Source organism: Neolamprologus multifasciatus, chromosome 7, assembly GCF_963576455.1.
Source record: "Neolamprologus multifasciatus chromosome 7, fNeoMul1.2, whole genome shotgun sequence".
Classification (NCBI taxonomy): domain Eukaryota; kingdom Metazoa; phylum Chordata; class Actinopteri; order Cichliformes; family Cichlidae; genus Neolamprologus; species Neolamprologus multifasciatus.
Genome location: NC_140445.1, coordinates 52,036,788 through 52,050,593, shown reverse-complemented (window position 1 = coordinate 52,050,593; position 13,806 = coordinate 52,036,788). Strand labels below are relative to the sequence as shown.

The window sequence follows — 13,806 nt, the reverse complement described above, 5'->3', positions numbered from 1 at the left end:
GCCTCATGTGCAAAGTGCTGCTCAGTCTTAATATGTCACATCTGCAGGTTGAACCAATTAAATGAAAACAACTGCACCCACGCTGTCCCTGTATCTTTGTTTCTTGTTATTATTGCCTCATCGATGATCAAATTCCTTCACCGAATTGACTGAGACATATCCTGTGGGGACTTATTTTTAGTTGTCAGCAACGCGCATGCGCAAAATCAAGGTGGGGCCAAAAAAAAACAAAACTTGAATGTGACGGGAAAAAGGAGTAGCGCAGAGCGAACTTGACTCAAATTAAGTTTAATCCTTTTTAATTACTCACCGCGATTTTACTGAGTAATACTTATCGCCGTGGCGGGAGTTTTTATTTCTCCCTCTAAACGGAAGGACGACACAAAAAAGACGATACATCTGTGGAAGTTTACTTTGTTTTGCTGTCTTTTTTCACTTATACGTCTGTTTTGTAAATAGTCTTGACTGGAGACGCATCAACGCCGCTGTCTATTGTTTTTTAGTCAAGTTTCGTTTGGTGCCGTTCAAGTTTTCTGATCACCTGAGACAGTTTTCACTTCTTCCTCATCAGGACTGGATGTGTTTTGCGCTTCAGCATCGACTGTCGGTTATTTATTGCGTGAATGTGCTCTCCTGTAGAAGGAAAAACAAACGTGCGGAATCACCTGTAAGCGCTTCAAATCGGCTGCTTTTACCTGCAAACAGGTAAGATTTCAAGTTTGAGACAGAGCTGCCTTTAAATTTTAAAATGTGCTGTTTATTTTAAAGTAGATGCAGTGACTGACAGCTCTGGTGGAGATAAATGTTAGGATGTCGAATGGGCATGGATAGTTTATTCAAACATCACAGTGAAAAAGTCTTTTTTAAGTGAGTTCATTATAGACGTGGCCCTACTAACATCCTCCTCCTTCAAACTTCTACCACTTCCTCTGACTTCCTGGGGTGAAGAAGAAGCTGCAGCGCACAGCTGTCCACATTGCTGTGTTATAACATGTTGGGTGACTATTAATAATCTGCTTTCTCGAGCTGGAGAGCAGCATTCATTCCCACTGTCACGGACTTTGGGATCTTTGACAGCTTTTTGAAGTTTTGTTAACGCTGGGCGCACTCTCACGTGCACGTGCATGCTACAAGTTGCAGAGCGGCGCCGTTAAATGTTCGTCGGGTAGGCTGCACCCTTCAGAAAATGGCAAAAAGCGATTAATGCACGTCAGAAAACAACATTTCCGCTATCAGAGATCTAGCTGAGCAGAGCATCTCTCGGGTGTGTTTTCTGGGTGATGCCCTTTTCGCTGAAACGGGACTTCCCTCCTTTTTCGGACAAAGTGTGAAGTGTGCGCTGGTGCAGCAACGGATCTCCTGACCAGCAAAGATTCTTCTTTTAGAGTACGATAAACTGTAAAGAAAGATTAAGCTGTTGAAACAGGATGGAGAGAAGTTCGTAAAACCGCAGCAAAGCTTTGCTGCTGCACTATAATGTGTCACGCCTGGCTGCATGAGCAGCAGCAGCCTTGCACTGCACTTCACTCTGCGCTGTGCACACAGCACCCATAAAACAGCCTGCATGTGATCGCGCCACAGCGAGGAAAGGTCCATCCGCTGTTCAGGCACGGCAGTTTCGACTTATATGGTGTTTTTGATGCTGTTTCCTTGGTGAAGTCAAGATGACCAAACGTCCTCCAGCGTGAAGACGTTTGGTACGTCATGCGAACTTTGGATGGCAATAAAATGCAAAGTTCACTAGAATGGCTGGCTGGCCAAAATGCAGGGGATTGCCCCTGATTAACAATCGCTTATCCTTCTTCCTGCTACGCTGAAAACAACGTTGTTTCTCACTTTAGCTTTTGTGTTTGTTTATGATAAACTGGATACTATTCTAAGTACACACCTAGTAATTAACCCCCCCCTCAAGCGTCACAGGAAAAACTCTGAGCTATTAAAAGTGATACAATAATGGTCTGTGTTTCAGGTCCAACCACTGGACTCGCACTTCCTCTCTCAGATCCTACAGACGTTTGTTTCAGTCAGCTGTGCCAAAGCACCACAGTCCAGCTGCTGCCCCTAAAGGCAGAGGTGACTTCCTTCTTAGGAACATCTGCTGGCTGTTGTTATAGACCCCCACCAGCCTTCTCCTTGTGCACATTACTGTTCACTCGATGTGTCTGTCTGTGTCTGTCTGTGTGCCAGCCAGGTGGCAGCTCAGTGGATGTTGACAAAAGTCAAGTGTTTATTTCTCTCTCTGCTGCCCTGCTGCTGTTACAGTGTTGCTAACAGGACAGTAGTATCAAAGCAACTGAAGAGCATCATGAGGCTGCTTGCTAGCCCTCTGCTGCACTTAAAGAAACAATAGGAGCCTTTAGTGACACTGACACAGTTCCCAGCAGTAAAAGAATCAATCAGATGATTTACTGAGATGAACCACCAGGTTAATGTTAACAACACATTTTTACGATCCTGCAAAATCTTAAGAATTAAACGCTGTATGATGTATCATTATGGCATCAACAGGCTTTAATGCTTTAAATAATTTGAATTTGAGCGGTGCTTTTCTACACTTTACATACAAGCCATGTTCATGTGTTTTTAATACTTTTTCCTGCAGTGCATTTTCTATTATTACAGGGGGTTCAGGATCCATCCCATTTATACACAAAGACCCACTACCTGAGCCACAGTCTCATTTTACGATCTCATGGTCTTCGATGTGTGACTAAAAGAAGAGGGAGTCATTTCTGATAGCTCTGGGGAATAAACAATTAGCTAATCCAGCCTCCCACCGTACACAATCAACATTTTCACCTCGGTTATTGTCTGTGAGTAAATGAGGGAGTGGCAGATTTTAGGTCAAAGAAGATGTTTTTGCATTCTTGTCCTGTCTTGCTCCGTGCAGTCAGGCTGCCGCTGATTAGTTCAGTAAAGACTGCAACTGACTTGCACAAGAAGGCACAAGAGACAAGTGTTGATCAGTGGTTTGATTTGGACAACAGGATTGTTTTAAAGTGCAAGAAGATGCGATATTATACCATTTAAGAGCTGTATGAGCTTATTTTGTAGTTATACAGTCCAACACTATTTATTAGTCACTCTTTATGATTAAACTAATCGACTGTGGCTTCCTTTTACTTTTAGGAATTAATGTTGTCCATCGCCTCCCTTCATTCAACTCATATCTGTGTATGTGCACAATTATGAGATTTATGTCTACAGTTAATGTAGAGCAGTAAACACAAAACGGAACAGTGAGCAAAATTTAAAGATCAAGTCACATCGCTGCCCTTAAAACTGCTCAGTGGACGCATTGATGATGATGATGATGTTGGACCTAATGAGACTGGGGTCAGCAGAAATTTGACTCACTCACAATGAGATCCTTTGCTGCTTCCTGAAAAAAAGCAAGCTGTGGCTCCATGCAGAGCTCTGTGGAAATGGCAGTGGGAGTCTGTGGCAGAATGAGCTCTGTCCCGTTCACTCAGCTGCTGGTGGCCTGCTGCTGGGAAGCATTCAGCGTCCCAGAAGAGATTAATATGAAAAAAGGGGGGAAAAAAGCTGCTGACCCCGTTGATACATTCTTCTTTTGACGAGACTCTTTACAAAGGGTTTCCCTCACACATATTCTGTTGCAGTCCACAACTTCTGGTGGTTTTCAGAGCATCGTCAGCATAATGTCCTGCTTCGAGGTAAAACTCAGATGATTGTACTTTTGATGTGTTTCAGTCACAAAATAACCTTGTGGATCTGGAAATGCTGATTTGGAAACCACCATTTAAATCTGTAGTGGAAAAAAAACTACTTTTAACAGCGCCCAAATATTCAGTGTTTAGGAATAACTGATACATTTGAAGACGATGCATTACAGTTTGGGGGGGAAAATACTTTGAGGCTTAGCGATTACCTTCCAGCTACTTTCATCTCTTGTATGGTGTCTATCTGCCTTTAATCTGGTCTTCAACACCTAAAATGCAGTACAGTCAGCCTGGGATCAGGTGATCATCCTGGCCAGTCAATCCTTTAGATAATCTGGTTTTATATTTAGGATCGTTACCTTGCTTGATGATGAAAAGTGGAAAAAAATTGAATTAGCAGGTCCAATATTGGATTTAAAATCAAATGTGCTGAAGCACAGAGCCAAAATATGAAAAGCCTGTAACTGTCCACATACTCTTGGTTTGGACGGTGTGACATCAAGTGTTTGATACATCACCAACATTGTCGACTTTGGCGTACCCCCGACGTTCCCTGTATTACAATCAGCAGCTTTTCATTTTGGGGTCGTAGTGAAATAGATCCTAAATTGAATGGGGTACAGCTGCATGGACAGATGGTCTACCACCAGACGTTTCTGAAAAAATAGTCAGCTTTATTAATCTAGGTAAGCTTATCCTTTAGTTAGAGAGGTCATGATAGTTATGATATGCACAATATTAATGTATTATTCCCTTCTGCAGGTAGGGATTGGCTTTGAATGTATTCACAAAAAAACTATTTAATATTAAACAAAAGCTCTGACTTTTACTAACATAAGTAAAAATGTCCCAATGGCCACAATGGGAGTTAAGTGGCCTCAATGTGCAGACAGTCACTCTATAAAAAACCTTGTGACTATAAAATTATGATTTTTTACAGCTTACCTGAAAATAAAATGCGGAGAAAGTACATTTCATAATAACTGAATCATAGTGAATGTACTTCTGGCTGTGAACAGAGTGCTTGCAACTCCCTCACTTTTGGGATCTCCATACTAAACATCCTGACACAACAAACACACAACTTTACATTCTCTCTCTCTCTTTCTCACTCTCTTTTTTTCTTTGTTAAAATTGGACTAGGTTACATTGTTTCATTTATAATCGGCAGCTAACACACGCTGTCTTTTGGACTCTCTGTGATGTCTCTTGGCCAGTGTTGGTGGTCTAAATTTGGGAAATGCCCGATGTTCACACTTTGTCCTAAGATGAGATAACCTGTCCTTTATTTATCCTAGAGATGGGGATTTCCTTTGTTATCACAGTTAAAACGTAATAATAGTAATGTAAAATAGGTATATATTTAGATTAAAAGATACTGAAAACTTATTATAGAATAAGACAAATTAAAATATTTTCAAAATAAACGATGCAGAAACAATAGCTTACTAAATGTAGTTTTAGGTGGTAAAAAGCTTGTTTTCTTTTATTTAATAAAGCAGGGACTTTGAGGTTTGTTCTTATTTGGCATGAGATTTGTTTGGGGAGCACAGGATCATGCAACATAAGGTAAAAGCATGGGTCATTACCAGATTGCTTTAGTTGGGTTAAAATTGTGTCGTTGCTACAGTATTGATTTTATTTAATAATTAATAATTTAATAATGATGAATAAACCGCATGAAGCTGGAGGTGATGGTACTGTCATTGGTTTATGAGGCGCTTTCGTCATTAACAGGTTGAGGAATTTGTTTACCAGAAGGTTGCGCTCATGGGAAATTGATGAAATGCCCAAAGAGTATAGAAGTCATCTCGAAGCCCCTGTGAATGCACACACAAATTTTCACAGCAACACTTGTAATAGTTAGTTCAAGCATTCAAGTCAAGATCTGTGATGTGCTGACCCACAGACCAAAGTGAGATCTTTATAGCCACACCAACAGCACGGCTAAAAATATCACATGTTCTTCTGACTTCTCTCTTATTTTTCCATATGAACAGACAGAATTTTTTTTCTCACCACGGTTTTGCATTTTGGTGTGTGTCAATAATTTGTTTGTCTTTAAAGTCTTCGTAAAGATAAAAAAGAAACACACACACACACCACAGCTGCACACAAACACATCTACACAAGAATAACTGGCCCACAGCAGCTCGGTTATCTTTGCCTTTCTTTGACTGTCTGCACATAGTAGAGCTGGGTTGGGGTGAGCAGAGTGGGGCTGTTCTTAAGGGTGTGGGAAATGTGTCCAGATAGTTTTGTCCCTTGATACAGGAGACAGCTGCACTACTCCATAAGGGACCACATCCATCACATCCCCATGGTGCGGTGTGATGACAGTCTCGTGATAGTTTTTAGACACACGCTTGTCTGAGAAATGGCGGGCTATTTATTTAAACAGAAAAACACACCAGATGGAAGAAGCGTTATAAGAGAAGAGGATCTTTTTCATTTATCGCGTTTCTAAGCAACCCACCCTAAAGTTGGTGTGTACAGAATTTGGGATGTCGTACAGGAAGTTGACTGCACTGCAGTGGACATGTCAAAGGATGTGACCTCATGTAAGGTGACAGTTTATCAGAGCCAGGATTTTCCCTGAGCTCTGACCATTTGAGCCCTGCCACCTCTTCCTGGGAACTGATAGAGCAAGAGAGGAAGTGGGGTTTGGGGGGGAAAGAGAGAGGGAGGATGTGGAGCATAACTTAATCTGTAGGTCATCATTTAACTATGATGTCTTTGCTCTGATTGGTTGTGTGTTTATGTGTGTGTGTATCATGGAAACACAGGCCCCGGGGTTACTCAGGCCTAAGGTTAGTGTCACAGTGGCTGCTTTATTGACATAGAGTAATGCTGGGCTGGATGAGTCCCTGGGGCCTGGTCAGATCTCACCACAAGTTTGCATTCCAGGGTTGGAAGAGAGCTATCTTGATTCCTACAAGGCCCAGTCATTGAGTTTAAGATGGAGAACCAGTGTGTGCCTTATTTTAGGTCAGACCGAGTTAGGTTTTCACATGAAATACAAAGTAGGGAGTAGGTTGCATTTTGGTCTCTTTATCTCTTACTTTAGCATGTCAGAGTGCATTTCTTACTTTGTATGACATATTCTACAGTGAAAGAGCTTCTTTATGTTGGCACTGTTTTCCTCCGTCATGGAAACATTATGCACTAGTTGTGAAAGTGTGTTTAAAAAAAGAAGACCTGTTAGTTCTGCTTTCTCTCTGAGCGAGTTATTTTTACCGACACTGTCTGATTTGATGTTACTCCAGTGTGCTGTGATAATGGCTCATCTGCTTGCTTCGTATTACCATGTGCCCCACGTACAGCGAAACCACAAATTCATTATCTTCCTGAGAATTTGCTTGCGGTCGGGTCTGTATCAGTAAACAGGGGGCCATCCCAGTTACTCTTCTGCTCGCTTTCACAGGTACTGCGTGCGCGTGTGTGTGTTTACCAGCTCTAATGGTAGGAGCTAGCAAACCTCACCTGTGAGAGGATCGAACCGCCTCACCATGACAGAGGTCCAGGTAAGGTCCAGGTGGTGTGTGACAAAAATTGCAAGCACAAATGAAAAAATACGGCTTTTTACTGAAACAGTGACCGTCCCTCGCTTTTATAGAACCCATGGCCGCAGGGCACAGAGTGTGTGGCCAGGTATAACTTCAAAGGCACAACAGAGCAGGACCTGCCCTTTAACAAAGGAGACGTGTTGACTATCATTGTTGTCACAAAGGTAATATTTCTTTTTTGTTGTCTGCGTTTCTATGAAGACACAGCTCTGTGTTTGATGCCATGCGGCGCCGCTCAGTAAACTTTTTGCATTTCAGGATCCAAACTGGTACAAGGCTAAAAATTCTGCAGGCCGCGAGGGAACGATCCCAGCCAACTATGTCCAGAAAAGGGAAGGTGTGAAAAGTGGGGGAAAACTGAGTCTAATGCCGTAAGTATATAGATACTCATGAGCATTAGTTTTCTGTATCTCTTGCCACCGCACCATCTTTGTGCGGTGTTTTTAGCAGTGTTTAAAATAGCTTGACTTTGCCCTCTTCCATGGCTGTGTGGTTGCAGAAGGCTGATGGCCTATTTGTCGTGGCAATTGCACGGTAGTTGTGTGAATGGAGACCACAGTTTGGTCGGGCTGTGTTGTAATTGCAGTGCACGTCTGTCTGCTTCCACCTCAGGTTTGCATGAACTCTGCACAGTTTCCTGTTGTTTCTTTTCTATTTCAGACTGAAGTAATCTAAAAAATCTCCCCACTTGTCCACGTCATGGGTTTGCTGCTGCAGGCATGTGCATATGTATGAATGCCAGCTTTATTTAGAGCGCACTTGCTGATAAACTTTAATGCAAATCGAACTGTACCAGAAACCAAATAAGATAATAATTTTCCTTTAGCATAAGGTGCCTAGGATTGAGCTTAAATCATTAGTTGCTATGTATAAATGTATGCTTTCAGACATGTGATATCTCATTCATAGTTGCTTTAAAAAAATGCCTTCTCTTGCTTCAAAATGAGTGGAAATGGAAATGAGTAAAAGAAAACCAACTCTCACATAATGTGCAGTTCTCAGTAAATATTACCAGTAATGAATATGAGCTTACACTGATAAAAGGGGATCTTGACCTCAAGTTCAAGTTCTGTATTACGAGCCAGGATGAGAACCTGTAATACATAACTGAAAAGGAAACCTTTATAACGATACTTTCCTTTCAGCTCGGGGGGAAACTGCTTCTGTGTCTGTAAAGAAAAGCTTTCCAACAAGCTTTATTGTGTGATATTTAAATGTAACTTTCGTATGGAGCCAAGTGCGAATGCACACGCTGTACATTCCAAAAACCACATTTAAATAGGTGACAGCCTCTGTTGTATAACTGGTTGCAGTGGATATGCAAATCACCCTAATCTATATATCTGGATGATGAAAGCAGTAGTTGTTTAATTTGCATTAAAGCCCCATTTAAGGTTTGTGATAACACTGTGAGGTTGATTAAACGCGGAAAGATGAAAATTTTTCAAAGACTAAAGCAATAATCAGCCACAAATATCCCCTTATTTTGTGTTAGGAAGGCCGATTTAGCGTTTCCTGTCTTTGCACGTGTTGTCTGATTAACAGCTCTAAGCATTATTTCTAATAGTGAGGAACGTGGGGAAATGGACAAATAGGTACAGTAGCTATAAAAAAAATTACTTTCAGCTTGAGTTGTTGAAAAAAAATCCGCTTCAGCATTCTTAGAATGAATATTTTTGTTTTGACCTTCATCTGGCAAATGCATACATGCGTACACAGACCACAGAACACTCAGCCAGTACCAGGAAGCTACAAACCTATGAGCAAAACACACCTGTCAGCATGAGAGAAAGAAACTTTGATATTAAGGCCTGCTAGTGTAACTTCCCTTTGATGAACCAGCCAAACTTTAAGGCAGTTTTTAGCGTGTAAGAACGCGCTGCGAGAACCAGTTAGTGTACTGAATGTGGTTATTTATAATCCCGACTCTTAATATAGCGGCTACACTGAAAACCACAATACCCAAATACATTTTTTTAAAAATAATAAATGTAATCTGTTCAGCAGACACTGGTGCCGTGGCTTTAAATGGAAAATAGTGTATGAACAGTAACAGAAAGGGAAACATCAAGGTTACAGTTGTTTTCTCCCAAATGCACAAAATATATATACTTACTTAAAATATATATATTTGTAAAAAAGAAGGAACGTGACAGTGTAACAACTAAAAAAAAGTCAAGCGTAAAATGAAATGCACAATCAAACCATCAAAGGCTTTAAAAGACCCAGTTTAAGAATGCCTGGATCCAAGTGGGTAAAATAGGAGAAAGACATTTAACTAATAATGTTTGTTAACGATTGATGCAGACAGTAGAATGGATGCAGGCATAGTCTATATGTTGTTATTGGATATGTCACGTGTACATACAGCTGATGTGAATTTGGAGTTGCTGGGCTGATCTGTTGGTTTTGTCGGTGTGCTGATTTCTGGCTACCTCTTCCACCAGATGGTTTCATGGCAAGATAACTCGGGATCAGGCGGAGCGGTTGCTTAACCCCCCTGAGACAGGCCTGTTCTTGGTGCGGGAAAGCACTAACTTCCCTGGCGACTACACTCTGTGTGTGAGCTGCGACGGTAAGGTGGAGCACTATCGCATCATCTACCACAACGGCAAGCTCACCATCGATGAAGAGGTCTATTTTGAAAACCTCATGCAGCTTGTAGAGGTAAGGCGCAAACTGGGCTTTGATTTCTAAATAAAACAAAGTGTTTCTGATATTTTCTAGGAGGCTATGTTGAGCATCAGTCTACTGTAAGCATGTTTTAGCCTCCCCATGTTACTGTGCTACTTCAGAGAGTCTGTGCAGTTCCTGGAACATATAATGAACAGGAAGTATCAAAGAGGAAGTGAACAGTATGCTGAGGTTCAGAGTTCTAACCTCAAACAGATACTAGGTCTTTACTCTCAAAATGACTGCTTTTCCTGTGTGAAATGCTTATTTTGAACAGCAACATACCATTTATTCTGTGTAAGTTCTGGCCAACTGAAGCTTTTCAGTCCCCTATTGCATGTGGTTTTGACCGTATTTGACCAGGCAGCCCTCTATTGGTCACAGGTATACACTACTCAGTGAGTTTTACTCGTGCTTTTTTTTACAGAAGTTCACAAAGGTTTGAACTTCAAGCTTCAGTTTCTTTTAAAATACAGCTACAGCACCCACAAGCAATATAAGAAGGACAAAGATAAGTAGCGAAACCCACAGCTGTACTCATTAGTTGCTCTAAACCAATCCTCTAAAAGGTGATGCAGAGTGAAAGTTGCTATTCAAATTGGTTCGAGCTTTTTCTGCAAATAAATGAAGGGGGGATTTTCTTTCCAAAATACTAAAGCTGCTTTGAAGCTCTGAATGTGGTTCTGATAGTTTCTGTCATGGTAAAAATTCCTTTGCTCTTATGAGGCCATGTGCACTTTATTTTATCTCTTATTCTATGTAGCACTACACCAAAGATGCTGATGGCCTCTGCACCAAACTAATCAAGCCAAAGCTGGAGGAAGGGACGGTGGCTGCGCAGGATGAATTTTCCAGGAGTAAGCTTGCCGGTTCTTTGTAACTTGTGCAGCAGGGACATTGTGGATTTTTATTATTATTTTAATTTCCTTTTATTTATTGTTCTTGATGATCAAAAGCTTGTTTGCATCTCAGCTGAATTCTGTTTCTACTTTCAATGATGAACAGGCGGCTGGTCGTTGAGCAGAAAAGACCTCAAACTGCAGCAGGTTATTGGAAAAGGAGAATTTGGAGGTAAGTAGATTAGGGTTCATGTTTACTCAACATGAGTTTAAACTTTTAAGCCCAGTCTTAATTGCTTGCATGAAACAGAAATCAGAGCAACATAAAGATGTGACGCATCATATGCTGCATTTGGGTGTAAAGGATTTTGCCTAAAAAGACATTTAAGCCCCAAATATTAAATATTCCTCATCGCTGAACCACTAAATTTCATTTCATTACTGTGAAAACCATGAGATTGTACCATGAGGTTCATATATGGACTGTTCTTCTCCTTGTAATCGACATAAAAGTTAGAAAACTGTTCAAATTTAATTGCTGTGAACATGTCATTTGCCGCGTTGCCGTCTTACTGTTGGTTTGGGGTCGTATAAAGGCGGCTTCACTGATCAGTTCATTGCTTGTGATTATTCAGATGTGATGGTGGGAGACTACAGAGGGACCAAAGTAGCTGTGAAGTGCATCAAAAACGACGCCACAGCGCAGGCCTTTATTGCAGAGGCTTCGGTCATGACGTAAGGAAATTAAACATTTGTTCTGGTGCGTTTTAGAAACATAGATGGACACGTACTGACTGCTCTGCTTGTCCCCTTCATCAGGCAATTACGGCACGATAACCTGGTACAGCTGCTTGGAGTGATTGTGGAAGAGAACGGAAGTCTTTTTATAGTTACTGAGTATATGGCAAAGGTAGGTGGCTGAGTGATAATCTCCCGATGTGGTGAATACTCTGTATAAAACATATAACATGCTTTTGTTGTTGGTGTTAGGGCTGTTTGGTTGACTATTTACGTTCCAGAGGCCGGACAGTACTTGGTGGAGAAGCTCTCCTACATTTTGCATTGTGAGTATTTCTGCAGCGAACCACAATTTCAGCAGTTATTCTGTTATGTTTTATGCTATATTAGTATTAGCAGAGCGGTGTTGCAATAGCTAGTGATCAGAGAGGGAGGAAATTCAGCTCTAAAGAAGGGCATATTTTGCAGTACAAAGAGCAGATTATATCTCATGAGTCTATAGAATAGAGTTTAAAGTTGTGGTTGATGTTTATTCGAATTTAAATCTTTATCAGGTATTCTTTAAAGGACCACATAGCCCATATATTTAAAGACAACACGGTTAGCAGATAAATGGGTTATTTTATTATCTTAAAAGGCCCTTTTATCTTCCCACTGAATGGTAGAAATCAGTTATAGTAGTTTCATTTATTTAATTTTTTAAATTTTTTTATTTTCGTGCCGTGACAAAAAGTTGATTCGACACGCCTGAGCCCAGCGTTTGTTACTTTTTCTTTTACTTTCACAGAGACGTCTGTGAAGCCATGGCGTATCTGGAGACCAATAACTTTGTTCACCGAGACTTAGCCGCACGAAACGTTCTCGTGTCAGAGGACAACATGGCTAAAGTCAGTGATTTTGGCTTGACCAAGGAGGCCTCTTCCACTCAGGATACCGCTAAGCTCCCCGTGAAGTGGACGGCACCTGAAGCACTGAGAGAAAAGGTGCGCTGCTTTAGAGCCGTGTGCTTTGCCGTGCATAGTTTGTGTATCCAAAACACAGTGAAATAAACTCTTAATATCCTTTTTTTTCTATTTGTCATTAGAAATTTTCCACCAAATCAGATGTTTGGAGCTACGGCATTTTGCTGTGGGAGATTTACTCTTTTGGCCGAGTTCCTTATCCAAGAATTGTAAGTATCAGTTTGTTTTTGTGCATAAAAAATATGCTGGAATAACAGCTTTGGAAACAATTCATTTTTAAAATTCAAAATCAATAATGATAGTACTTTATGATCGCTCTCGAACATCCATATATGTGTTAAGAGTATAGCCTTAGGTTTAAAGGACCAAAATGTTCAACAAACAAATCTGGTCTTTCCTGTAGCCATTAAAGGATGTAGTGCCTCGAGTGGAGAAAGGCTACAAAATGGACTGTCCTGACGGCTGTCCTGAAGTCGTGTATAACATCATGAAACAGTGCTGGAACCTGGATCCTGCTGCCCGACCAAGTTTTCAGATGTTGAAAGAGTGGCTTCAGCATATCACCCAAGGGATGGGAAAAAGACAATGAGGGATCTGACAAAACAGACACAACATAGATCCACTTTTTTCATTTTGACCACTGAGACCATAACTGTGGAATTAAAAAAAAAAAATCTCACAAGGACTGTACAATTTGTCAAAATTCACAACAAATACTGTTTTCATTGTGTTTTTTTAGCAAACATCAGGTTGTTCAGACTGCAGTGACTTTCTTAGTCGAGTGGCGCCATCAGGTCTCATCTCGTCTTCTTGCACTTTGTTATCCAGAGTGAATGATTAACTGTCATCAACAAGTCGGTCCTTAGAACACAGTGCTGCCTCAGAACCAGTGCCTTGACGTGCTTCCACGTCTTTTTTTGTCCTTTACATCAATATCCTTAACGTAACGGTAGTGTCCTTTTAATTTCACGAACCTGTAAAAAGTAACTTAATTTGACTCAGCCGACTGAATCTGTTTAAAACTGAAAGATGCTTCAATAGTAGAATTGCAATTTTGATACGTCATTGTTGTTTTTGGGGGATTTTTCTCCTAATGATATCAGGTACACCATTTTTGCATGAATGTTGGATTTTTTTGCTTAAAGGACAAAATTTCAAAGAAAGAATAATAATTATCCAACTTTATCTTTTTTCTCTTGTATGATATTAAATGTTTTATGACTACGTTTTCATCCTCCCGTGAGTCGAAAAGGGAAAGGTTTTTCATCTGACATCCTAAAATGTTTTATCAGACAATTTTTTGGGATTTGAGCAAACTATCAGGATTTTGTGAGAAAGAGAAACA

The 13,806-nt window shown here is 40.7% G+C and overlaps 1 protein-coding gene across 2 annotated transcripts; it reads left to right on the top strand.

Moving 5' to 3' along the window:
- Positions 1–210: 210 nt before the first annotated feature.
- On the top strand, positions 211–13,196 carry LOC146515321 (tyrosine-protein kinase CSK-like). 2 transcript variants are annotated; one of them, XM_085167342.1, is made up of 14 exons: positions 211–705; positions 1,970–2,073; positions 7,108–7,207; positions 7,300–7,413; positions 7,508–7,620; positions 9,697–9,916; positions 10,686–10,779; positions 10,928–10,993; positions 11,397–11,496; positions 11,581–11,671; positions 11,752–11,825; positions 12,287–12,482; positions 12,584–12,670; positions 12,865–13,196. In XM_085167342.1, the coding sequence occupies exons 3-14, from the start codon at positions 7,193–7,195 to the stop codon at positions 13,048–13,050; spliced, it is 1,356 nt and encodes a 451-aa protein (XP_085023468.1). In that variant the 5' UTR covers positions 211–705; positions 1,970–2,073; positions 7,108–7,192; the 3' UTR covers positions 13,051–13,196. The 2 variants fall into 2 exon arrangements, with proteins under 2 accessions (XP_085023468.1, XP_085023467.1); XM_085167341.1 differs by lacking the exon at positions 1,970–2,073 and having other exon boundaries at positions 212–705.
- The last annotated feature ends 610 nt before the right edge of the window (positions 13,197–13,806 follow it).

What these genes read in the sequence shown, in the direction of transcription:
- LOC146515321 (XM_085167342.1), top strand. An exon ending in GCAGGATGAATTTTCCAGGA is followed by an intron (nt 10,780 to 10,927) that starts GTAAGCTTGCCG and finishes AATGATGAACAG; the next exon opens with GCGGCTGGTCGTTGAGCAGA. An exon ending in TTACTGAGTATATGGCAAAG is followed by an intron (nt 11,672 to 11,751) that starts GTAGGTGGCTGA and finishes TGTTGGTGTTAG; the next exon opens with GGCTGTTTGGTTGACTATTT.